Genomic DNA, 27,650 nt, shown 5'->3' with positions numbered 1-27,650 from the left:
ATTGTTTTGAAACCCATTATGTTGTATAACATGATTATATATTAGTAACATACACAAATAAAGAGATGAGCCTCTTGTTGATCTGCAATTGTGAGATACTCAACATGGTTACAGCTTCAAGTACATCAAGAACTTACAGCCAGTCAGGTTATAGAGGTCTGCCAGAGAGAAATTAAATAGAGACCCATGAACTAAGGAAAAGAGTTTGATTTCTGTTGAGTAGGTTGCAAGGACCATAACCTTTGTAAGTAAAGGAAAGCCACTTTCAGAATCATATTACAATGATGAAGCATGGTCCCTAAGTTAGAGACCTCTGTCTTCACATTCCAGCTCTTTTTTTCATTGCATCTATTGTTCTTTACTGGAGAAAGGGCTGTGGTCTTCCTCAGAACTTTCTTTGAGAACTCATGGGATGAACATCTTTCATCTCAGCTTAACATTTCCTGACTTCCATGTATAAACTGGGATCTGTGGAAAATTCCTTGGGAATCTGGGAATCGGGAATGGTCAATTTTTGTTTGAAGATCATCTGATCAAATGTTAAGTATGTCACCTCCTGCACTTCCTCTCTTTCAGGGTCCTAGAAAGAGGTAAACATTAAGTGATATTGTGTACACATAATCTTACACAGAATAAAGGTATATTAGACTGTATGGAAGAGAGAAGACTCAGGAGGACCTACCTGTCTGTTCAGTGTTGCTCTCACTTCAGAGCATTGATCCATGATGGCTGCATTTTAGAAGACAGAATTAATCAAACCTATGTAATAAAGTACTTCTGCACTCTCATTTCAAATGCAAGGTAATAGTGAGAGATATGGAAAAACCCAAGTTTGCTCACCCACTGCAAATTAGAACTAGATTTTCTACAACGCTGTACCCTAGAAATTCTTTCTTCAGCAAATACTCTCTGCCCTCTTCCTCCTTTCCTCCCTCCCTCCTTCTGTTCCTCCTTCTCTCCCTGCCTCCCAATCTGTCTCTCTCTGTCTCTGTCTCTCTCTGTCTGTCTGTCTGTCTCTGTCTGTCTCTGTCTCTCTCTCTCTTGTTAAACCTTCTCCTTGATATTAGTGCATGCTTTGGATGTGAAGATGCATTGAGGAATTATTCAGTAGTCTGAAAACTGTGGGGATGAGCAGGGGCTGTGGATTTTCTCTAGAAAGCTCTGTCTTAGTTTCCTTGTCTTGGTCAAAGTATTTTCCATAAATTAAGAAAACATACCTCTACTTCTCTGGTCTTGTTTTCTCACACTACTCAGATGACATTCACTGGCTTGGTCCAGAGACTTACTCTTTTTGGCAGAGCACCAAGAATAAAGCAGGATGATGAGGAAGGCAAGGATCATGGTAACTGAGAGTCCAATCAAAATATGCAGGTTCCTGAGGTTATCTGGAGGAAGATGTGAACCCAATAAGAGGTATATCTCAGTATCCTCATTTTGACAGATTACATAGTATTTATCGATTAATAGATAACTGATAAAATATTGCTTTAGGACAAGAGTCTTGATGGAGAACCCACTAATAATATCTGCTCAATGGAAACACTATTAAATGCACTTCTAATTAAATATTATTATACCCAGATATGACTATATTTCTCAATTCTCGTCAGAGGAATCTATATTTGGGTTAGATGGTGATTAATACAGATACCCACAACTGGGCAAGTTGTGGATATGAAGAGACTATAGAATTATGGCACTAAATGAGATGTTTACATCTCGAATCATTCTCCAAATGTTTAGCATCATTTTTAAAGATATGGAGGAAGAGATTGCAAAAAGAAGCTATGGATAACTATAAGAAAGCCGTCTTCTGTACACTGAGGGCAGGTGAAAAATGACCTTCACAGGAGGTTGAGATAGCATGCCTAAGTATGGTGCAAGTTCAAGCATGATCAAATCCCATCATGGAGAGTGGAGGTGGACATGAAGTCCCATCCCTAGTCAAGGGGCTATGGGCTATTGGTGACTGTTGGAGAATGAGTGTCAGTTTCAGGAGTGTTGTTACTAGTAAATTGACTATGCTCCAGCACAGGTCCACACATCCAGGAATATATTGGTGTTATGCAAGTGGCAGAAAACTGCAGGACACTTGGTTCAAATCATGCGTTCAGTAGCTCAATCTGAGATTGAGATCAGTGTTCATTAGATCTGCTTTGCTTCTGTAATACTCTGAACTAAACATTTAATTCTCTTTGGGGAAAAAAGTGAAGTCAAGTCTAATCTGTCAGAAGTAGTATTTTTATATAAAATCTTCCCTTTTGCTAACTTGTTTCCTTCTTCAGGCCCCATCACCTATCCAGGAAAAACAGAGCTAGAATGAGCACTTCATTGAACCTGGAAAGGGAGTAAAACTTACTCTTCTTTTCACTCACCAAGGTCTCAGGTACAGAAATTAGAGATGAATAGTCCATATATTTCCCATGCTGTTCCTAAACAACTTCTAATTTTGAAGAGTTCAAGAATCATAGAGGGGAGATGATGATGATAAGACAGAGTAAGGAAGGAGCGGAGACAAAATAAGCCAAAAAGCTTTGGGTCTCTAAGTTTTCACAATAGAGAAGAGGAATCAATTACTCACTGGTTGTGAAGTCTGCTTCTGTGCAAGAAGTGCAGTTTCTTGTTGAGTTAACTAGAGAAGGGGACAGGAGAGGGAGAAAGTTCATCAGAGGCTGTCTGCCTTCCCCTTAAGGAAAGTTTTTTAAATTTGGACAGTGACCACCACCCACTCCACCTCTTAGTGGTGAGCCTGTAGAGTTATAGGATGACATTTAGTGGATTGCTTCTGGGTGTTGGCTCTCTCATCTGATTTCAAGTTTTGATGATTCATAGGACTGCTGTGGGAAGATCTATGTGAGCAAGACTTCAGGAGGGCTGCTCCATTTCTGCTCTGCCCAAACTGATATGAACCTCATCCCTAATGAGTCTGGCCAGACCCATTTATATATCTGCCTCTATATATATACATCCCAGTGTGGATGCAAAGTCATATAAGGAGTTTTGAGGAGACTCCCTCTCTGTTATTTTGTATTCTGTTTTCAAGTCCCAAATTCCATGTTTTTTTTTACAAAAAGTTTTCAGTTGAAATATAATTATTTCCCTTTCCCCTCCCTTTCCTCTCTCTAGTTCCTCCCAGCAACCCTTCCTCCAAGCTTTCTCATATTCCCACACCACTCTTAAATTGATAGCCTCTTTTTCATTGAAAATTATTGTTACATATATGGCTAAACCTATGCATATTCACACATATATGTACACATGTCATATATACACATACACACACATATATATATATATACATGTACATATATACACATCACATATGTATACACACATATATAAATGTAACACACACACACACACATATATATATATGTTTAATTCCATACACGTGACATTAGGACTCACAACAGTGCTTTGGAGCTCCCAATGCTATTTTCTCTCTATCATCAATTGGAGGATTCTGAGACATGGCTTCAGTATTTCATCAGTCACAAGATATGAGGTATATATGAATTTCTCTTACCTGTGACTAGAATGTACAAGGGGTCACTTGGGGTTGACCACAGATGGGAAGAGTTCCTGAAAGAGCCATAGCATCTATAGTTTCCTGCCTGGACCACAGGACCAAGATGGAAGCTGGCCTGGAAGGTCCCACTGTGGTTCTGCACTGAAGGCAGCCCATGTAGCTTGGGTACCCCTGTCCTGGACAAATGGAACATGTCAAACTGAAGGTCAGAGAAACAGGTCAAGGTCATGTTTTCTCCTGACATCACCACAGGACCCATCAGGGCTGACAGAAAAGGTTTCTTGTATAAACCTGATAGAAAAGAGGCAGAGATAATTAGTTACCAGTGTTCATTCACTCCTCAGTGTTTCCTCTGCCTGCATCTATTTCTTTGATCTCTCTCTGCCTCTTACCATCTCCCCCTCTCTATGTCTCTATTTCTCCTCTCCTCTCTTTCTCTCATTCTATTTTTATGTTACCATCTTTAGTCTATGACCTCAATGGTATTTAAATATTTTATGCCAATTTTTGCTAAATGATATTTTCTGCCTCTATTTGCATTGGTTCATTCCATCCGTCTTTTAAAGTTTGTTTTTATGAGCATAATTAATTTTATTTAGCAATAACCTTCATAATGAAATATTCATATGCATGCATAATATATTTTTATGCTTGTTTTGAAAATATTTCTTAATTTTTGAAATTGAATTATATCATTTAATGTATTTATATCATTTAATGTTTTTAAAAAATTGTTACATATATTTATAGATGTATACTATTAACAATATTAATGCTATTATTCTTTCTTCCCCCCAACTACCACTAATCACACTCATTTTTCTAATTGGTCTTCTCTATACTTTCACTTTTTTCCAATTGTTTTACAAGTAAATGGGTTCAAGTAGAGTTACTCATGATTTTGTTTTAATTAGCATACCGAGTAACAGTCTTCATTATATAATCCTCATACAGCTCCTTTTGTTCATTTTCTTCCCTCTTCCCTCCCTTGTACAGCATTGCTGATCTCTTTATTCCCCTCATTTCCTCCTCCATGTCACATGTCTTTCATTTCTTTCCCACCCCTTTCTATTAAATTTTTCTTCTTGGTCACTTGCTAATTTCATGACCTATAACTTTGACATCCTATGTATAATAAAAATCTAGAATCTAATGTCATTCTGTTTTTCATTCTTGTGTCTGTTTACATATCTGTGTTAATTAATCTCTCTTTTCAAAGTACATAATACTTCATAAAATTCTATATTTCTTATGAACATTGACCATGGTGATCTTTCCTCTCTTGTTCCTCTTAGTGTGTGTACTGCTCAAGTGTGATCTGTCATCTGCTTCCTAAGCACTTAGTTCAGAATTTGTTTTTTGCTTCTGCCTTTATAAGTCTTCTACCAAGAGAGCCAGACATATCATGTGTCTGACAAGCTCTGTCTTGAAATATTTAATATCTGCTCTAATTTTTCCATCTCTACTATCAAAGTTTCCATGCAGGCTTCTGTCTTTGTGTAGATTTTCTCTTAGCACACATTTCATGTTTACTAATTTTCAGCCCTTCCTGGGTTCCACCTGTGTGAAGGCTTAAAGACTCATTAAGTACCAGCCCAATTAAGTAGACTCAGGTCAGACAAATGATGTTTCTTGCTCTTTTGGTAGACTTCTTATAGAGGTAGAAGTCAATAATTTTCTGAATGTCAGTAGAAAGATTTCACACCCTCTGGTTCATATTATTCTTGCCTAATTGTCATTTTCTGTTTATATCTACTTATGATTCCTTTGCACTTCCCTGTACCTGTGCTTTATGTTATAACCAAGGGTCTTTTCTTGTGTATTTCTTTTCATTGTCTATGCCAGTAAAACACTTGCCTTTATATAAATTATTTACACTCCTTTTTCTGGTGACCTTGCACAGTTTTTAGTGTATAGAATATTTTTCTGTATCACAAAGAGGATGATGAGCAGGTAACATGTTCTTACCTGTGATCTTTATGTCAATGGGGTCATCAGATTCAGACCACTCATATGGTGTGTGATTGTAAGAACCATAGCATGTGTATGTCCCAGCATCATCAGGTGTCACAGGACCTATTGAGAAGTTGGCTTGGGAAACCCCATGATAATGTTCTGCAGAAAGCTTGAAAGATTCTTTGATTGTTCCATTTTTATGTGAAGTCAAAATGAAGGTGTCAAACATAATCTCTGATCGACACTCCAGTGTCACCTTCTCTCCTAAATTCACCAGGGGAGGTTGTAAGGCCAAGAGGAAAGGCTTCCTGTAGATTCCTAAGAATAAAAACATTGTATGAAATGATCAAAATCTCTGTGTCCTTGAAGACCCGTGGTTCCCCATCAATTGGTCTGTTCTCCCTGTTAGTGCTCCAGTTTACTTGTTTTTGTTTGCTTCTACTCTGGACACAGACTCCTCCATCTTTGGGTCCATTTCCCATTTATTTGACACTAGGATTAGCACAATATCTTCCCACTGGCTTGTGATGACAATGTGTCTTTTGAATCTTACTTCCATAGGCCCTATTGTCTTTTTCTAAGACTGGATAGTGCAGGAAACATGGCAAGCTTCACACCAGGCTGCTTTATGTGTCTTCTTTATGCAACTTTTGATTAAGTATAATCCTTGGCAGGATAAATGAATTAGTATTGAACATAGTTATAAGGGAAAGACTTCTAGCTCTCACTGTGGTTCAATCCTCTATAAGGCATTCCTAATCCAGAATCATGAACATTGTTTCCTCCAACACATTGATGAATTAGCATCCTGATTTTACTGCACTCAGAGCATCCCTTTTTTGTGACTTAATTTGCTTTTTACTTGAATTCCTATATTATTTTCTAGTTGCTAACATAGCAAATTACAACAAATTTGATTCTTAAAAAGAATACAAGTACTGTAGAGATCAGAATTCTGAAAAGCCCAATGGCATAAATCAGGTCTCTTCAGGGATAGTTACTACTGAAATCACTAGGAAAGCATTCATTTTTTTGCCTTCTGGCTTCTAGAGTCTCATGCTTTCCTTGGCACTCGAACCCTTCATCCATGTTTAGAGTTAGCAACAGGGTATCTCTCTCATGATGATATCTTTGGCCCACAACTGAATTTTTCCTTTTTTTGTTACATCAACCCTTGTAGTTCTACACACCTGAAATAATTCAGGATATCCTTGAATCCTGATATCAACTGGTTAAGATCTGAGTTCCACCCTCCAGCCCAATTTTCCTTGACTCATTTAACACACAGGAAGCCTTAGGGACTAGAATAATGTGTGATGTATATTTTATTATGCCCAGAATATTATATATTTGTCTGTGTTTAATATTCCTTTATGAGTCCAAACCTCGTAATAAGACTGTTTCTGAAAATTCCAGGGTTGGGAGATTTGGGGAAATGAAAGGCACTCACAACATCATCTCTAACCTGAAATTATGATCTTCACAGGGTCACTGTTGGCTGAAATTTTAATAGGGTAATGATCATTAAAACCATAGCATCTGTATGTCCCTGCATGTTCTGTTGTCACAGGTTCAAAGACAAATTTCCTCTGGAATGGTCTTCCCTGGATGTGAGGGATAGGATTACCAAGCTCTTTGTACAACTTGAATGTGTAATAGACACTATGAGAGTCACATCGAAGTTCCACACGCTGTCCCAAAGGAACAATATGGCTTGGCCAGGCAGAGAGTGAAGGCTTGTCATGACTTCCTGCAGGGGAATGCACAAAGAAAAAAAAATTAATGATGTTCCTTGCATCCATGTGAGAGGCTGAGATGTTCAGGAGATTCAGAAAGTAAACAAACTTTCTCTGTCATGCAAAGGTGAAACATTCAAGATTCATCAGTGGCCCTTCCCAGCTCTATAGAAAGAGTAAGACACTGGACCAGCTGAGCTCTGAGTGTTAATGTCTAAGACCTGTTGGGCTGCCTGCAAGTTGTGCACTGAGCTCCAGGGTTTTGGCTTCCTGATCATCACCCATATTGGGGTGTGCTTTAAGTAAGGTTTGAGCCACCCTTGCTTCTGTGAGTAACCCCTAATTCACACTGCTATCAGTAACAGAGTAAATCCATGGTTTCACAGAGTTAATCTTTGGTGCATTCACTGTTTGGTCTGCCATGGATTTCTTTTTTTTTAAAATTTATTTATTATGTATTCAGAAGACACCAGATCGAATTATAGATTCGATGGTGGTTGTGAGCCACCACGTGGTTGCTGGGAATTGAACTCAGGACCTCTGGAAGAGTAGCGAGTGGTCTCAACCTCTGAGCCATCTCTCCAGCTCTGCCATGGATTTCTTTCATGAGTCGGTTTGTATGTGTTGTACACAATAGGGTCATTTTGAAGAGATGAGTGTGAGAGACTGTGGTTTTTAGAATAGTTATGGTCCACATAGACTCATCTGTTTTAATGTAGAGCACATAGGGAATGTCAGTAATAGGAGGTATGTCCTCATTGGAGTAGGTGTGGCCTTGGTGGCAGAAGTGTGTCACTCTGGAGGCACACTGTGTAGTCTCTTATGCTCAAGCTATTAACAGTGTGAAACACAGTCTCAGTCTGTTGCCAGTGGATCAAAATGATAAAATCTTTGCTCCTTCTCGAGCATCATCATGACTGCCTACACACTGCTAGGTTTTCTACCATGATTTAAATGGACAAAATCTCTAAACTGTACATCAGCCCCAGTCAGATGTCTCCATGTATTAGAATTTCCATGGTCATGGTGTCTCCTCACACAGCAATAGAAACCCTAAGACAAAGATTGTAAGTGTTATCCAACATAATATATCTACATATCTATATCTATATATCTGTATCTATATCTATATCTATCTATCTATCTATCTATCTATCTATCTATCTATCTATCTATCTATCATCTATGATATATCTTTCATGTTATGATATTCTAGCTGAGAATTTTGAGTTTGGAATCATGAAGTAAATTTCCTCATTATAATTTAAAAAGAAATTACACCAGAAGTTTAGCAGGAAAGGTTAATGAGTTTGAGATGATAGATCATAATTGATACCACCAAGGATGCAGAAAATGGCAGCTCTTGATTCACCAACTCTAGAAATCTAACAATATTCAGATTATAAATATATCATGAATATTCCAAAACTCATGGATGATGGAGAGGTAGCCCCCAGGAGCACAGAATTAAGAAGATTTATAACATTGATGAGGAAAGAGTCTTTTGAACTACTTTTCCCCTTATAAAGTACCTTTGAATGTATGTACTTCTGTAAAAATTTTACAGAAGTTAGTGTTATTGGGATGAAATGCAAAAGTATGTACATGTGTAAAAATTGTTATTCACAGAGTTTATACTGCTCTTTTTTCTACACTAAGTGTAAGCTAGAGGCTAATGTATAATTCCTCCGTCATTTCAAGTCTCATTTTATGGGAAATGTTGGTAGTATAGTATAGCACAGCAACTTGTTTATTTGTATTTAGAATGCATTTGGACTCATAATGGCCAGCACATGAATCTTGTTCATTTATCTGTATCCACCTTGTGGATATTCCTGAGGAATGAGACAATAGCTGGTCTTTGTAGTGAAGACCATGTAGACTTCAAGCTATACTACCAGTCAGGTCTGGTAGACATCTTGCAACACTGGCCACCCAGCAGCCATCATAGATCCTTGCCAGAGAATATTCTTTATTGCAGAGTGTTTCCCGGCCTCTTAAAGCACCAGGAAGTACATCCAGCAGCAGCAGCTGATCTCAAATTACAGGAAGGAACCCAGCCCAAGTATAGAAACTGACACCAAAGTCAGTCAATCCAGGGTTGCAACAAATTGACCTGACTTCTATCACCAGTTATATTAAATAGTAAAGGTCTGCTTACTAACAGTGAACTCCTCTAAATGACAGAGGAGTTTATTATTATTAGTGCACAGGCATCCAAGTGTAAGAGCATAAGCATGGAAATCAGAGATGTAAAACATAACAGAGAACAATGGTGAGACTCAAGAAGTTATCACAAAAAAGGGAGACCTATAAACCCCATGATGAATAATTCCCAGAGTGTTTTTAGTTAAGTTACAGAAGTGTAAGAAACCACCAACAAAACATGGGCAGATATAAGCTGCTCATGGACAGGCCAGAGCAGTCAGAAGAACAGGTGAAGGCCACCATCAGCAATAAGAACAGATAGACTGCCCTCCAGCATATGTAACTCTCCAACTCAATAGGTTCAGTTTCCCAACACTCAATATACTGCTTCCCTTCTTGACCTACCATCCAGCAAAGCTTTAAATCACCATATATGGGAAAAGCAACATTTTCCAAGATAAAGTGAAATTTGAACAATATCTGTCTCCAGATCCAGCCCTACAGAAATACTAGAAAGACATTTGCATCCCAATAACACTAACTACACCCATGTAAAAAGAGAATATAAACAATTTCAAACTATAAAGGCAAATAATGAAAGAACATATATGTTCACGTACTTGCTAACACACAGACACACAGACACACAGACACACACAGACACACACACACACACACAGAGAGAGAGAGAGAGAGAGAGAGAGAGAGAGAGAGAGAGAGAGAGAGAGAGAGAGACTACCCCTACTACCACCAAAATAATAGGAATTAACCATCATTGGTCATTAATATTTTTCAATACCAATGGACACAATTCCTCCATGAAAAGATCTAGAGTAGAAGAATAGTGTGAAAACAGGACCCATTCTTCTGTTGCATACAAGAAAAACCCCTAATATCGAATGTAAACATCACCTCATTATCTCAGAATAAAGCACTGGTCAAAGAATTTCTAAGCAAATGGATATAAGAAGCAGGTTGGTTTTTCCATTCTAACATGTAACAAAAGAGACTTCTGTGATGACTTGAAAGGCAATGGCCTGAAATGGACTGGGCTATTAGGAGGAGTGGCCTTGTTGGGGTTGCTGTGGTCTTGTTGGAGGAAACTAAACAGAGAAATACTAGAGCTAACAGACATGATGTCCCAAATGAACATAATAGCTATCTACATCACATATCACCCAAATGCTAAAGAATGTACCTTCTTCACAGCACCTCATGAATTTTTTTTTCAAAAATTGACCACATACTAATTCACAGAACAAGTTTCTACAGATACAAGAAAATTGAAATAATCACTGTATTATATCTGACCACTACAGATTGAAGCTGGAATTCAGGGAAACAGAAACAAAAGAAAGCCTGCAAACTCATAGAAAGTTAAGAACCCTATACAGAATGATAACTGGGTTAAGATCAAGGTAAGAAAGAAATGAAAAACATTACACAGTTCAATGAAAATGAATGCACAACGTACCCAAACCAATGGGCAAAATGAGAACATTGCTACGAGAAAAGTTCATAACTTTAAGTGCCTCCATATATAAATTGAAGAGATCTCATGTTAGCAACTTAACAGCATATCTGAAAGATCTAGAACAAAAAAAATCAAACACATCTAAGACAGCAGGAAATAATCTAACCGAGGGCTGAAATCAACAATGGAGAAACCAAGAAAATAATACAAATAATCAATGAAATGAAGAGTTCATTCTTTGAGACAATCAACAGAATGGATACTACCTTGTTGTGGGATGTTCTGTATGCTATGAATATGTGTTGCTCCTATTGGTTGATAAATAAATGCTGATTGGCCAGTAGCCAGGCTGGAAATATAAGCAGAATAAGCAGAGAAGGAGAATTCTGGGAAGACGCAGGCTGGGTCAGGAGAGGACGGCCTGCATTCTGGGAAGCAGCATGTAACGGCAAACAGGTAAAGCCACAGAGCACATGGCAACAAAAAGATTCACAGAAATTGGCTGAGTTTAAGTGATTATTTAAAAAACAGCTATGGGTTCCGTGGGGCAGGGCTGGGGAAACCTTTCACCTACACCACCTAATCCAAACTAACTATAAGCCAGGGAGAGAATATACAAATTAACAAAATCAGAAAGGAAATGTGGGACATAACAACAGACATCTAAGATAACAAAGGCATCACTAGGGCACACATTAAACACCTGTAATCCACAAAACTGAAAAACCTAAAAGAATTGAATAATTTTCTCATTGTTTACCATTTTCCTAAGTAAAAGCATGGTCAGATAAACAATATAAAGAGCCCTATAACCCCCAAGGAAACAGAAGTTCTCCATTAAAGTTTCCCAAGGAAAAAATACAGAGTCAGTAGATTCCAGTGTAGAATTCTTCCAGACTTAAGAAGAGCTCATGCCAGTACTCCTTAAATTATTCTTAGAAACAGAAGTAACATTGCCTCATTTTATGAAAACATAGTCACCCCAATACCCAAACCATAACAAGTTTCAATATAATTACAAAATATAATTACAGGCCAATTTCCCTCATGAACATTGATACAAAAATATTCCTCTAAATACTAACAAAATGCATCCAAGAACACATCAAAAAGATCATCCACAAGATCAAGTAGGCTCCACCACAGAGATGTATGGGTGTTTCAACATATGAAAATCTGTCAATGTAATCTACCATGTACTTCTGAAAAAATTCCACATAATTTTCTTATAAAATGCTGAAAGTCTTTGAAATTAATCTAAAAATTCTCCATGATGAAGGGATATTAGGGGTACAAGGAACATACATAAATATAACAAAAGCAATATACAGAAGGCCTTTAGTCAACATCAAATTAAATGGAGAGAAACTCAAAGCATTTCCATTAAAATCAGGAAAACCACGAGGTTGTCCAATTTCTCTGTATGTATGCAATTTGGTACCAAATCTACAGAGAAACTCTGTCTTAAACACCCCCCCCCCCGCAAAAAAAAGAGGTTAGAGAGGTTGATTGATAAAAAGACAGAAATATACAACAGAAAAAAGAGCATCTTCAACATATGGTCTAAGTGGATGTCTACATGCAGAAGAATAATAATGGTTGGATAACTATCACCCTTAAAAGTGAAAGTCTAAGTGGATCAAAGACCTCAACATCAAACCAGAAATATCAGCAGATGGGGTCAGATGCAGTGATCCACACCCAAACATTAGGCAGTGCTCTAGGAAGCCCAAATAACAAGAGAAAGGAAGGATTGTAGGAGCCAAAGAGGTAAAGGCATCACCAGCGCTTGAGTCAGTCATTCAAGTAGGATGGGCTCCTGGCCTGCAGTTACAGAGACTGAAGAGTCCATCAGGGAACTTGTATAGTTACTGTGCATATGTGTTATGGATGTGTAGCTTAGTGTTTGTTCTTGGACTCCTAGAATTGGGAGTTGATGCTATCTGTGATTTTTTTTTTTTTTTTTATTTTTATTTTTATTTTTTTTTTTTTTTTGGTTTTTCGAGACAGGGTTTCTCTGTGTAGCTTTGCGCCTTTCCTGGGACTCACTTGGTAGTCCAGGCTGGCCTCGAACTCACAGAGATCCACCTGGCTCTGCCTCCCGAGTGCTGGGATTAAAGGCGTGCGCCACCACTGCCCGGCCTATCTGTGATTTTTATATCTACATTTGGGACCCTGTTCCTCCTACTGGGTTTCCTTGTCCAGTGTTGACACAAGCATATGTGCTAGGCTTAGTGTTACTTTTTTTGTTTTTTTTCAAGACAGGGTTTCTCTGTGTATCTTTGGGACTTTCCTGGAACTCACTCTATAGCCCAGGCGAGCCTCGAATTTACAGAGATATGCCTGCCACTGTCTCACAAATACTGGGATTAAAGGCATGTGCCACCATCACCTGGATTAGTCTTACTTTTAGTGCTTTTCTCTGTTGATGTCCTTGGGAGCTTTGCTCTTTTCTGAAGGGAAATGAAGGAGGGGTAGATCTGGAGAAGGTGTGTGTGTGTGTGTGTGTGTGTGTGTGTGTGTGTGTGCTGGAGAAGTGGAAGTAGGAGAAACTGTGGTAGGGTTATAAAATATGAGAGAAGAATAAAAAATCACTGTCAATTATTAAGAGAATAAAACACATATAAAGCTTTAGAGCTATCAGCTACTGACAAAAGAGAAAATATGCCATTTGTTTTTCTGGGTCTGGGTTACCTTGGTCAGTATAACATTTCTTAATTTATCTATGTCAATGCTAATTCCATTGATATTTAACTTTGAACAGTATTCCACAGTGTACATGTGTTAAAATATTATTATCCATTCATCAGCTGAAGGACATTCAGGTTGTTTCCTAGTCCTGGCTATTGAAAATATAGCAGCACAGATAATGACTGAACAAGCATTTATGCCATAGGATGTCAAGTTCTTTGGATACATTCCAAGTGTTGGAAATGATGTACATAGAACTGTTATGTATGAAATTCTCCATATACTTAATTTATAATGAAAAACATCTTTTATAAAAAAAAGATGCAATCTAACTATGAAAAAAATAAACTCTGGGTAGAAAATGTTTTGAAATTTTGAAATGAATCACCAACAGCATAAACATTTTGTAAACCACTCCCACAGACAAAAAAATCATCCACTGAATTGGAAAAACATATGCACCCACTTGATGTCTAAGTGGGCAAAGGCTCTTTCTGGTAAGTTTTACTCTCCAAAAGCCACTGCCAGGATGCACATGGTTAAAAGAGAAATTTGATTCCAGCAGGTTTTTCTCTAACTACACACTTGTGTCATGGTGCATGTACACACACACACACACACACACACACACACACACACACACACACTCACATTCACCAAAGAAATGTAAAAATTAAAAAGTTAAGAGAACATTCCAACAGTTTACTTGATTATAATATGGGAGTCTGAGTGAGCTTAGAGCATGCATTACATGATATGTCATGTCAATACAAAACCTGAATGAAAAGACAAAGAAAATAAATTGAAACCATCCAAATTCCAAATTGTAAGTCATAAAAATTCAAGAAAGTGTAAAGGAACATTGAGTTTTCCTTGGGAGGATGGAGGTGGAATGTAGAATGAGGTTTTAGGTGCAGGATGAATATTATTAAATATATAATTTGAAATTCACAAAGAAATTGTTTAATATTTACAAAAACACAGAAAAACAAAGCTTAGAAAAAAGGAGAGAAAAACTTATTTAGAAAAGTTACTGTACAACACTCTTGAGACATGAAGAAAACTGAAAATGGTCAGACAAAAGATGGTCAAATGACATGAAACAAATTCAAATCCAATGATCAAGATCACTGAGCATATAATTGTCATGAGAGATCCTGACATCAGATTGACAAAAGAGGAAAAGAACAGGGCTGACTTCCAGTACAGCTAATGTCAGACTTCTGAGAAAACACCTACAGGACACAGGAGACCAGGATGACCAGCTGAGTGGAAAAAGGAAAAACTCTGCCTATAAATGTCAATAGCACTCTCCTTAAGAGATGAAGTATATAAAAATTATATCAGAAAACTTATAGCAGACAGAGTTTTTCACAGTAAGCTCAGGGAAATCTGTGGAATCCCTTATGCTGAAATAAATGCATGTCATAGGTTTCCCGGTGTTTTATTTGCACCACTTGAGAGGCAGAGGTGAATATCTGAGTTCATGGGTAGCCTGGTCTACCAAGTAAATTCTAGGATAGTCATGGCAACAAAGAAAAACCCTGTGTTGAGAAACCAGAAATTAAAAATTTATCCAATATGTGTTGGTTCCTGACTCAGGCAAGAGCTGTATCTGGGACAATGTATGAAAGAACTGAGTGGCAGGTTTTCAGAGTCCTAATTTCAAAAATCAGAAGGCTCACCAACAAGTCACTCACAGAAGCCAACAGCCAACACCCTGTGATGCCTGCTCTTCTGTTAGAATGAAACTTATCTATTGCAATGGATAATATCTCAATATTTAAGGATGGACTCACCTGCTTGTGCCAATGTCCTCAGGATTAGTAAGAGACCTGGAAAGAAAAACTCATGATGAACTCATCTTTCTCTTTTCAGTAGCCTGGCCATCTGACATCCCTGTACTGTTGGTCCTCTGTACATTAGAATCAGAACTTACTTAGTTAAGATGAACTCATGCATTAATATAAACCATGGATGCCAGTGTTTCTGCTGCAGGCAGATTCAGCCTACCAGAATGATATTTCCACCCAGTTATTGCACACCATCTATTCCCAGCAGGACTCACCAGTACAGATCAGGTTTAGGAGCACAGACAGCATGGTGCTGCTTTGGCTGACAAGAGGCAGAACCAGAATAAAACTTATAGGATGTGAGAGGCTGGAGGTGTCTACCTGACCACAGCACGGAAAACTTACCAACAGAAACATCCGCTCTCACTGCCTCATTTATGGTGTGTGTGTGTGTGTGTGTGTGTGTGTGTGTGTGTGTGTCAGGGTTTTTCTGTCGTCCTGGCTATACTGGAAAGCACTTTGTAGACCAAGCTACGTTGGCTTTGAATTAAAAGCCCTACCAGCATCTGCCTCCCAAGTGCTTCGATTAAATGTGTATGTTCTCATAGTAGGTTAAAAAAATCTCTTTTGCCATTGACTTTGAGGATCATAACTTCTTGGAATTTGTTCAGACTTTAGCTTTTCAGCAAAGGCATGGACCCTGACTACAAATGAATTGCATCTTGAACCCAGTCCCTTTATTCAAAATGTTCAATCTGATTATTTTTCTCAAATTTTTGATGTGTTCTTTGCCTTTTTAATTCACGACTCAGTGTTTCCTCTGGCATTCTATACAACATGTCCCATAATTATTTTTCATATTGTAAGAATAGTCCTAATGTGTCAGTCAAAATGATTATACTGCTATTATTCAAGTTTTAGGTTATAGTTATTCAATTTCTTAATTAATCATGTTGGTATTTAGAATAATAAAATTCCACTTTTTAAAAATCAAACAAACAAAGCATGTAAGGTTTTGCTGTATTTGAAATTTGTTTTAAAAAGCTGAAAAAATATCAAAAGATGGACAATCTCTCCTGCTCATGTATCAGTAGGAATTTCATAGTAAAAATGGCCATCCTATCAAAAGTAATCTAAAGAATCTCATCTATGCAATCACATCAAAATTCCAATACAATGCTACACAGATCTTAAAAAGACAAATTCTGGCTTTAATGTAAACACACAGAGAAACTAACAGGATAGTTAAACTATCATGAAAACTCAAACAAATGCTGGAGGTCTCACCACTCCTAACTTCAAGTCATACTATAGACCTATGTGAATAAACACACCACAGTATTGGTGCAAAGACAGACAGGTTCATCAACGGAATCAATTTGAAGGCCCAGACAGAATTCTAAACATCTATGTGTATCTGATCTTTGCTAAAGAAACCCAAAACATTCACTCGAAAACAAGACAGTATCTTCAACAAATGGTTTGATCAAACTGTATGGCTGCATGTAGAAGAATGCAAATAGCTTCATACTTATCAATTGCAATAAACTCAAAATGAGTATAATCCCTAAGTGCATTCTAAATATGTAAATATTCTCCTTATAGATACATGGAAATGTAGCTCTCACACCTGACAGAATCTTCTAGAAAGAATATTCTCTATTATGAGAATATTGATGTTTCTTTTCTAGGTTCCTTGTCGAGATGACATATGTCCTACTGAAGTAAATAGCAAGTGCTGTAGAGTCAGGAAAGAGCCTTGTAAAATAAAAATGTCTGAAAATATGCAAAAACATTTGTCAAATTATACATATTAAACATTCTTAGATATTTCTAAGTCAACCATTCAACAATGAAGTGAAACAACACGACATAAGAATACATATCTGGTGTTTTTGGTAAAGAATGTTGAGTGTACAGGGCTAGAGAAATCATTTATCCATTAAGAGTGTGTTCTGAACTTGCAGAGGACCCAACTTCTGTTCCTAGTGCCCACACAAGAGGCTCACAACTGCCTGAGACTCCAGCTCCAGGGGATCCCATCAATGTCCTCTTCTGCCCTTATAAGCACCATAACTCACATGCACATATTCACACATCATTTAATCAGTGTGTGCTCTTACACCAGGCTAAGAAATTCCCCCTGTCTTTCTGTATATTCACAGCACCTTTTCTTTTCAAATAAGCACAGTCTTGAGGGTTTCTATGTAGTTTTCAGTCACTCATTGTCCTCTCAGTAACGTTCATTCACCCTGAAACCCAGACAGAATGTCATGGGTTGAAGAGAGGCAGCCAAGCCCCACAACTCCAGAAACAGTTTCAGTCACATTAGCAGAATGCTTAGGAGGTTAGACTATCTTTGCCTGCCACTAAAATAAGTTAGTCTTCCTGTTAAGAGACAGTCTAGCTTTTGTGGGAGCCTTGTCATCCTTGATAACCTGCTTTCATTAAGGACTCACTGGGGACACAGGAAGGTGTTTTTTTGTGTGTTTAAATGCTGATATAGCTGCAGTCCAGTTAGCTTCCTGTTTGTGTGCATTCAAAACTACAGGTACTTGAGAGGTAGTAGGACCCACAGGATGTGTGAGGTCTCAGTTACTGACCACACATTTCTAAATTTGTTACTTCACATGCAAAATAAGCAGTTCTTTTTTGAAATAGCAAAATAAGCAGTTCTTTTTTGAAATACTTAGCCTTGTGAAGAGTTGCAGAAGAAAGAAAGAATCCTTTTGTTTATATTTCCAACATGAAAGGAGGGTTTCCCTATAAATGTCTAAGTTTGCTCAAATTCCTGTCCCTCTTTCCATCTTAAATTTATTTTTATATTTTTCCTGGCAGCCTATATTGTGCAGTCCAGGTTTTACCAGAATTCAGTCATGAAGCCAAGACTGGTCTCAAACTTGAGTTAATTCTCCTCCATCCTGCCCAAATCTGGGAATATAGGTGTTCACTACCATACTTGCCTGTAACCATTTTTATCTTTATTTTTATTTTTGAAGGAGCAAAGTTTTGTTTCACTTGCAATTTCATCATTGTGGATGAATCAAAATTACTGTCACTGAGGAGACAGTGGTCAAATTGTATCTACAAATAAAAATCAGATCAAGGAATATATGCTTATACTTAACTTGTGTACTTCATTCTTAAAGGTTTAAGGACTTCCTCCTAAGGAAATTATGCCACTCACTAAATATTGGGTAGGTCTCTTCACACCAATAATACTGAACCAGAATATTTCCCTCCAGACAAGCCCATATGCAAACTCTCTGTGATTTCTACAACTCTTAGATTCTTGAAATGATTCTTGTTTCTGGCAAGTTGACATTTTAAATTAAAATTCATACAAGTAGATATATCAAGATAATATTGCCATTTACAATTGCCTAAAACATTTAGAAACAAGAGGACACCTTTCTTGAGAATATTTATGAAGGACTGTTAGTCATCAGCACACCATGGATACAGTTGCACATTCATGTCTGTTGATCCACTAGGTAGTTTTACAGCTGTGGTGCTTTCATTTGTATAACAGCCTTGTCATGTTCAGAGACCAGCCTCTCACTGTACTTCTTCCCATCTTCTAGTTCTTATGCGCTCTTCAAAGCCTTCTTTTGTGATGATCCCTGAAGCTTGGATGGGTTTGCTGTAGATGTTCCAAGATGGCCATTTGTCTCTATATAGTGTTTTAGGACTCTCGGGCTGATGTGTCCGAGAAATGCCTGAATTTGTTCTTGAAAGACTTTAGATCACACCCACTGCTCCTGCTGGTTTCCTTTTTACTTCTAGCTTGGTATCTCTTCTGCTTTCCTGTTACATGCACTTCTCTCCCACCATCCTTAATTTTTATTCTCCTCTTCTCTCTCTCTCTCTCTCTCTCTCTCTCTCTATATATATATATATATATATATATATATATATATATATATATATATGTATGTATATATATATATATACACACACACACACACATATATATACATATATATATACATATATGGCATAAATGCTATATTTTGTTGCTAACAAAAAATAATAAAATTAAAAATATAGAAACATAATTCTTAATTTAATTCAACATAATGAAATATGTGGTAGTGTAGATGTAACCAATCGTCTTTTTAAAATAAGAAACACAGAGCCAATGTAAAAGAGAAAGCCGAGAGGTCAGAGCTCAGAGATAAAATCTTACCTCCTGCAGTGCTCCTAGCTTCCCAGAGAGAGCTACTTCCTGTTTTTCTGTGTTTAAATAGTCTTTCTGTTCTGCTTTGTCATTGGTTGTAAACCCAACCACATGACAGCCTCATCACTGCCTGTAAATACTGCCCTCCAGATCTTAAATGCGTATGTCTCCAATACTGGCTGTATCCCTGAACACACAGAAATCTACCTAGCTCTTCTAACCACCATGCTCTTGCTATGGCTCTAATAGCTCTGACCCCAGGGCAACTTTATTTATTAACATAAAATTAAAATCACATTTCAGTACAAATAAAATATCACCATATTTCCCCTTTTCTATTTTAATAAAAAGAAAATAGGCAAAAGGTTATAACTAACAAAAGAAAAACTATATACAAAAGTACAATAACTATATACAATATATACAAGTAACAAATACCTAAACGATGTCTAGTCCATTTGTATTTAACAAATCAGAGAAAATAATTCCCTTATCTATCTTATTTTAGTAAGTCCAAAATGTATCTAATTCACTTTCTATCCTAATTAATCTTCAACTATAACTAACTAAACTTCAACTCCCTCAGAGACCCAAGAAGGAAATAATATTAGCTAACAAAAATAAAAACAGGAAGTGCACAAAAGCAACTTCCAAAAATTTTGTGAGTTGACAGAAACAGCCAGCTGCCTGGGCAGTCATGTGAGGTTTCTTCGCAGTTTTGGGGCATAATCTTCAGCCTATAGGCTTATCGTATCTGACAGACTCATTTGTGAAGTAGGTTGTACACAAGGTCAACAGTTCAACCTCACATTGGGTGAGAGCAGTCCATGTACCAGAAACACCTGAATTCCACTAATGTCATGTCATGATTCAGGATTTTAAATTCTGGAAATTGTTGATGGTTTTTTGAATTCAGCTGTCCATTCTTCTTGGCTGTGTATATATGGCTTCATCTCAGCATCCCCTTCTTCTCCACATCCCTCTATTAAATGCCAGTCTACTATCGAGAGGCGTGAGCTTTCAATTGTTGTTCCATTGCACAACAGAAGCCATCAGCCCACTGCCTGTTCAGCTGCCTTTGAAGAAAAGGGCACTGTACCTTTTCCGGATTGTGAAGGCCACTTCAGGGATGGTGCCATATTGTCCTGGCCTCAGAAGATGCCTTTTGATAAAGCCATAACCACATTTGTTTTGGCAGGAATCGGTAGTCCTTTGTTTCGTGTTCTGTCTGTCCATTTTGTCCTGTTGATTCGAGGATACTTTGTTGTCCAGTGGCTAACTTTTGCCACAATGAAAGTTGACTCCATATGCAGTTTCTTCAATGCCCATATTTTCTCTAAAGTAGATTGGTACTGCCAGGAGCCGACATGTCTCAAAAAAGAAAAATTTTCTAAGTTATTAAAACATTTTAAATGCCATATTCGGTAGATCTCTGAAGGGTTTGAAGATGACCTGTCTAAAACATCTCTGCTCGATTTTTAAAACATTATCTAATATGACTACAAGCTCTATGGTAATGTCTAACTACTAACTTTCATTTCTTTATATCCTAATAGTTGGTAATAATGTAAAGTATTTACAACTAGTAATTGTCTTTTTCTTTTCTTTTCTTTCTTTCTTTTTTTTTAAAAAAACAAGAACCTTAAATCTAATCTACTTTGCTTAGCCTTTTTCCTAACCCTTGACAACAACTTGTAACCTACCCCCCTAAATAATGAAAATTATCCCAGACCCAAAACCCATTAAAAAGACCAAAAAAAACCACCCGCCCCACACCACCTCTTTGGGAATATGGGCGTCATTCTTAAAATTGCTTCCTGCTGGGTATGGGTGAAGTTATCTTTATCCTGAAAGAAAAAATTTAGGCTAATTGTCAAATTCTAGGAAAGGTAACTATATCCTTCATTATTATCCAGTCTGTGTATAATACCAAAGTTCAGGGTTTATCTCAAGTCCTTATTCAAGTAGTCTTTGAGACTGGAGTGAAAGCAAAAGTGAAAGTGAAAGCATAGCCAGCTAATGCTTAAATCCAGCCACTTGTTCCCTCTTGAGCCGAGTCAAGGCTTGGTTTGACAGGCAGGGGCCCTGTTTGGCAGGGCAGGCCTGAGTTGTTTGTAGCACTGGCTTTAAACAAGCAGCTCACAGTCCGGCCTGAGGACAAGCAGATCAGGGCCGGGGCTAGGGAGCCAGCTGCTCTGGCTAGGGAGCCGGCTGCTCGGGCTAGGGAGCCAGCTGCTCCAGCTAGGGAGCTGGCCCCAAGCAGTTTTTAATGGATTCTTGTCACGTTGGGCGCCAGATGTAGATGTAACCAATCATCTTTTTAAAATAAGAAACACAGAGCCAACGTAAAAGAGAAAGCCGAGAGGTCAGAGCTCAGAGATAAAATCTTACCTCCTGCAGTGCTCCTAGCTTCCCCAAGATAGAGCTACTTCCTGTTTTTCTGTGTTTAAATAGTCTTTCTGTTCTGCCTTCTCATTGGTTGTAAACCCAACCACATGACTGCCTCATCACTGCCTGTAAGTACCGCCCTCCAGGTCTTAAACGCGTATGTTTCCAATACTGGCTGTATCCCTGAACACACAGAAATCTACCTAGCTCTTCTAACCACCATGCTCTTGCTATGGCTCTAATAGCTCTGACCCCAGGGCAACTTTATTTATTAACATATAATTAAAATCACATTTCAGTACAAATAAAATATCACCATATGGTAGTTTATCTTTCTGAAACTTGCTCATTAGGATAAACTATGATTTCCAGTTGATGCCAGTTTTCTAAAACATTTCTATTTAATTTTTTCATTATGTATACATGTTAGGAAAACAAAATATTTGTGCCCAGTTCCAACTAGTGAAGCCAGGAATGTCAACCATCCATGGTTGTCTTTTCAAAAAACAGATGTATATCCTGATTTTTTCCTAGAGAGCTGGTAATTAAAAGTGATCAATAGCCTGGTGTCTCTATTGTCTGAAGGGGCAGAATCTATGAATTACCTATAAGCTGGCCTAGAAGTAGCTAATAGTCTGTATAAACTGTTTTCTCTGAAAGGCCAGGCCATATGAAGCTCCCAAAATGAGGACTGCAGATGCTTAATAGTCTTTGAATCCTTTACATTATCTGCACAGTCAAGTACTCCCTCATGCTCCAAAAAACAGGAACAGAGATGGTTAATAGTCCAATGACCACTAAAGTATTTTTGTGATAGAAAACACATAGCAGCCTTCCCTAGGCCTTTTTAGCACTTTGTTTCTTCCTTTTCTCATGTGGTCTTGATTTACCACGGTCTCCTATTCCTTGTTCTCCCTCTATGTTCTTTATCCAGCTGGGATCTCCTGCTCTCTTTCCCTCACCCTTTGCCCTTCATTGTTCCCACTCATGTCCAGGTTGTTCATGTAGATCTCAGCCATTTCTCCATTATTGGGTGATCCTCATGTCTTTCTTTGGGTCCTGTTTTCCAGGTAGCCTCACTGGTGATGTGAGTAGCAGTCCAGTCATCCTTGTTCCACATCTAGTATCCTCCTATGAGTGAGTACATACCATATTTGTCTTTCTGAGTCTGGGTTACCTCACTCAGGATGATTTTTTTTAGATCCATCCATTTGCCTGCAAACCTCATGATGTCATTGTTTTTCTCTGCTGAGTAGTATTCCATTGTGTATATGTGCCACAATTTATTTATCCATTCTTCAGTTGAAGGGCATCTAGGTTGTTTCCAGGTTTTGGCTATTACAAACAATGCTGATATGAACATAGCAGAGCAAGTGCTCTTGTGGTATGATTGAGGATTTCTTGGGTATATGCCCAAGAGTGGTATAGCAGGATCTTGGGGGAGATTGATTCCCAAATTTCTAAGAAAGCGCCATATTGATTTCCAAAGTGGTTGTACAAGCTTGCATTTCCACCAGCAGTGGAGGAGAGTCCCCCTAGTTCCACTTCGTCTCCAGCATAAAGTGTCTTCAGTGATTTTTATCTTTGCCATTCTGACAGGCAAAAGGTGGTATCTCAGAGTTGTTTTGCTTTGCATTTCCCTGATGATTAGGGATGTTGAGCAATTTCTTAAATGTCTTTCAGCCATTTGAGTTTCCTCTGTTGAGAATTCTCTGTTTAGTTCTACAACCCATTTCTCATTTGGACAGTTGGTCGTTTTGATGTCTAATTTCTTGAGTTCCTTATATATTCTGGATATCAGTCCTCTATCAGATGTGGGGTTGGTGAAGATCTTTTCCCATTCTCTAGGCTGTCGCTTTGCCTTGTTGACTGTAACTTTTGCTCTACAAAAGCATCTCAGTTTCAAGAGGTCCCATTGATTGATTGTTTCTCTCAGTGTCTGTGCTATTGGTGTTATATTTAGGAAGTGATCTCCTATGCCAATGCATTCAAGACTACTTCCTACTTTTTCTTTTAGCAGGTTCAGAGTAGCTGGATTTATGTTAAGGTCCTTGATCCACTTGGACTTAAGTTTTGTACACGGTGACAGATATGGATCTATTTGCAGCCTTCTACATGTTGATATCCAGTTATGCCAGCACCATGTATTGAAGATGCTCTCTTTTTCCATTGTACACTTTTGGCTTCTTTGTCAAAAATTATATGTTCTTAGGTGTGTGGGTTAATGTCAGGTCTTCAATTCGATTCCATTGGTCCACATGTCAGGTTTTATGCCAATACCAAGCTGTTTTTATTACTGTAGCTCTATAGTAGAGCTTGAAGTCAGGGATTGCGATGCCTCCAGAGGTTGTTTTATTGTACAAGATTCTTTTGGCTATCCTGGGTTTTTTGTTTTTCTATATGAAGTTGAGTATTATTCTTTCCAGGTCTGTGAAGAATTGTGTTGGTATTTTGATGGGGATTGCATTGAATCTGTAGATTGCTTTTGATAAAATTGCCATTTTTACTATGTTGGTCCTGCCTATCCATGAGCATGGGAGATCTTTCCATTTTCTGAAATCTTCTTCAATTTCTTTTGTCAGGGACTTAAAGTTCTTGTCATATAGGTCCTTCACTTGCTTGGCTAGTGTTTCCCCAAGGTATTTTATGTCATTTGTGGCTATTGTAAAGGGTGATGTATCTCTAATTGCCTTCTCAGCTTCTTTGTCCATTGTATATAGGAGGGCTACTGATTTTTTTGAGTTGATCTCGTATCCTGCTATTTTGCTGAAGGTGTTTATAAGCTTTATGAGTTCCTGGGTGGAATCTTTGGGGTCACTCAAGTATACTATCATGTCATCTGCAAATAGGGAAAGCTTGACTTCTTCCTTTCCAATTTGTATCCCCTTAATCTCCTGATGTTGTCTTACTGCTCTTTCTAGAACTTCAAGTACTATATTGAATAAGTATGGGGAGAGTGGACAGCCTTGCCTCGTTCCTGATTTTAGTGGAATTGCTTTGTGTTTCTCTCCATTTATTTTGATGTTGGCTGTTGGCTTGCAGTAAATTGCCTTTATTATGTTTAGGTATGTTCCCTGTATTCCTGATCACTCCAAGACTTTTATCATGAAGGGGTGTTGGATTTTGTCAAATGCCTTTTCTGCATCTAGTGAGATGATCATGTGTTTTTTTTTCTTTGAGTTTGTTTATATGGTGTATTACATTGACAGACTTTCGTATGTTGAACCACCCTTGCATCCCTGGGATGAAGCCTACTTGATCATAGTGGATAATTGTTCTGATGTGTTCTTGGAGTTTGTTTGCCAGTATTTTACTGAGTATTTTTGCATTAAAGTTCATGAGGGAGATCGGTCTGTAGTTCTATTTCTTTGTTGTATCATTGTTTGGTTTAGGAATCAGGGTAATTGTAGCCTCATAGAAGGAGTTTGGTAATGTTCCTTCTGTTTCTATTATGTGGAACAATTTAGAGAGTATTGGTATTAACTCTTCTTTGAAGACCTGGTAGAATTCTGCGCTGAAACCAGCTGGTCCTGGCCTTTTTTTGGTTGGGAGACTTCTAATGACTGTTTCTATTTCCTTAGGGGTTATTGGACTATTTAAATAGTTTATCTGGTCTTGATTTAACTTAGGTATGTGGTACCTATCCAGAAAATTCTCCATTTCTTTTACATTTTCCAGTTTTGTGGAGTAGAGGTTTTTGAAATATGACCTGATAATTCTCTGGATTTCTCAATGTCTATTGTTATGTCCCCCTTTTCATTTCTGATTTTGTTGATTTGGATTCTCTCTCTCTGTCTTTTGGTTAGTTTGGATAATGGCTTGTCTATCTTGTTGATTTTCTCAAAGAACCAACTCTTTGTTTCATTATTTTTTTGTATTATTCTCTTAGTTTCTATTTTATTAATTTCACCTTTCACTTTGATAATTTCCTGGCGTCTATTCTTCCTGGGAGACTTTGCTGCTTCTTGTTCTAGAGCTTTCAGGTGTGCTGTTAAGTCACTAGTGTGAGATTTCTCCAACTTCTTTATGTGGGCATTTAGTGCTATGAATTTTTCTCTTAGCACTGCTTTCATAGCGTCCCATAAGTTTGGGTATGTGGTGTCTTCATTTTGGTTGATCTCTAGGAAGTCTTTAATTTCTTTCTTTATTTCTTCCTTAATCCATTGATGATTCAGTTGAGCATTATTCAATTTCCATGAGATTGTAGGTTTTCTGTAGTTTTTGTTGTTATTGAAATCTAACTTTAAATCATGGTGGTCTGATAGAACACAGGAGGTTATTCAATTGTTTGGTATCTGTTGAGATTTGCTTTGTGGCCAAGTATGTGGTCAATTTTAGAGAAAGTTCCATGGGGTGCTGAGAAGAAGGTATATTCTTTTTTGTTAGGATGGAATGTTCTGTAGATAACTATTAGGTCCAATTGGGTCATGACATCAGTTAAGTCCTTTATTTCTCTGTTAAGTTTTGATTTGGGAGATCTGTCCAGTGGTAAAAGTGGGGTGTTGAGATCTCCCACTATTAATGTGTGGGGTTTTATATGTGGTTTAAGCTTTAGTAATGTTTCTTTTACATATGTGGGTGCCCTTGTGTTTGGGGCATAAATGTTCAGAATTGAAACTTCATCTTGGTGGATCATTCCTGTGATGAGGATGTGATGCCCTTCTTGATCTCTTTTGATTGATTTTAGTTTGAAGTCTATTTCCTTGGATATCAGGATGGCTACACCCACTTGTTTCTTAAGACCATTTGATTGGAAAGTGTTTTCCCAGCCTTTTATTCTTAGGTAGTGTCTGCCTTTGAATTTGAGATGTGTTTCTTGTATGCAGCAGAAAGATGGGTCCTGCTTTCGTATCCATTCTGTAAGCCTATGTCTTTTTATAGGTGAATTAAGTCCATTGATATTAAGGGATATTAACAACCAGTGATTGTTCATCACTATTATTTTTGGTGGTAGTGTGTGTGTACTTCTCTTCTTTGGGGTTTACTGCTGTGGCTTTATTTATTGCCTGTGCTTTTGAGTGTGTATCTGACTTCCTTCTGTTAGAATTTTCCTTCTAGTGCTTTCTGTAAGGCTGGGTTTGTGGATAAGTATTGTTTAAATCTGGCTTTGTCTTAGAATGTCTTGTTTACTCTGTCGATGATGATTGAAAGTTTTGCTGGGTATATTACTCTGGGCTGACATCCATGGTCTCTTAGTGTCTGCATTACATCTGTCCAGGTCCTTCTGGCTTTCAAAGTCTCCACTGAGACATCAGATGTTATTCTGATGGGTTTGCCTTTATAGGTCATTTGGCCTTTTTCCTTTGCTGCTCTTAATATTCTTTCTTTATTCTGTACATTTAATTGTTTAATTATTATGTGTCGAGGGGACTTTTGGGGGGTCTAGTCTGTTTGGTGTTCTATAGGCTTCCTGTATCTTCATAGGCATTTCCTTCTATAAGTTGGGAAAGTTTTCTTCTATAATTTTGTTGAATATATTTTCTGTGCTTTTGAGTTGGTATTCTTCCCCTTCTTCTATATCTATAATTCATAGGTTTGGTCTTTTCATGATGTCCCAAATTTCTTGGACATTTTGGTTCAAGACTTTGTTGGCTTTAGTGTTTTCTTTGACTGATGAAACTATTTCTTCTACTGTATATTCTATGCCAGAGATCCTCTCTTCCATCTCTTGCATTCTGTTGGTTATATTTGCATCTGAAGTTTCTGATCCTTTACTCAGATTTTCTATTTCCATCATTCTCTCTGTGTCTTCTTC

The 27,650-nt window shown here is 37.7% G+C and overlaps 1 protein-coding gene across 1 annotated transcript in view; it reads right to left on the bottom strand.

Moving 5' to 3' along the window:
• Positions 1-355: 355 nt before the first annotated feature.
• The window catches only part of LOC102915145 (killer cell immunoglobulin-like receptor 3DL1), a 47,840-nt gene continuing 20,545 nt past the window's right edge, over positions 356-27,650 (bottom strand). The window contains exons 5-10 of the mRNA XM_076572342.1: positions 6,951-7,235; positions 5,498-5,803; positions 3,527-3,820; positions 1,260-1,385; positions 683-705; positions 356-580 (exon numbers count right to left, since the gene is read on the bottom strand). Coding sequence (XP_076428457.1) covers positions 434-580; positions 683-705; positions 1,260-1,385; positions 3,527-3,820; positions 5,498-5,803; positions 6,951-7,235 — 1,181 coding nt within the window. The 3' untranslated portion in view covers positions 356-433. The remainder of the gene's footprint in view (positions 581-682; positions 706-1,259; positions 1,386-3,526; positions 3,821-5,497; positions 5,804-6,950; positions 7,236-27,650) is intronic.

This window comes from Peromyscus maniculatus, chromosome 1, assembly GCF_049852395.1.
Source record: "Peromyscus maniculatus bairdii isolate BWxNUB_F1_BW_parent chromosome 1, HU_Pman_BW_mat_3.1, whole genome shotgun sequence".
NCBI lineage: Eukaryota > Metazoa > Chordata > Mammalia > Rodentia > Cricetidae > Peromyscus > Peromyscus maniculatus.
Note: the sequence above shows the minus strand (reverse complement) of the source record. Positions and strands in the feature narration are given on the sequence as shown.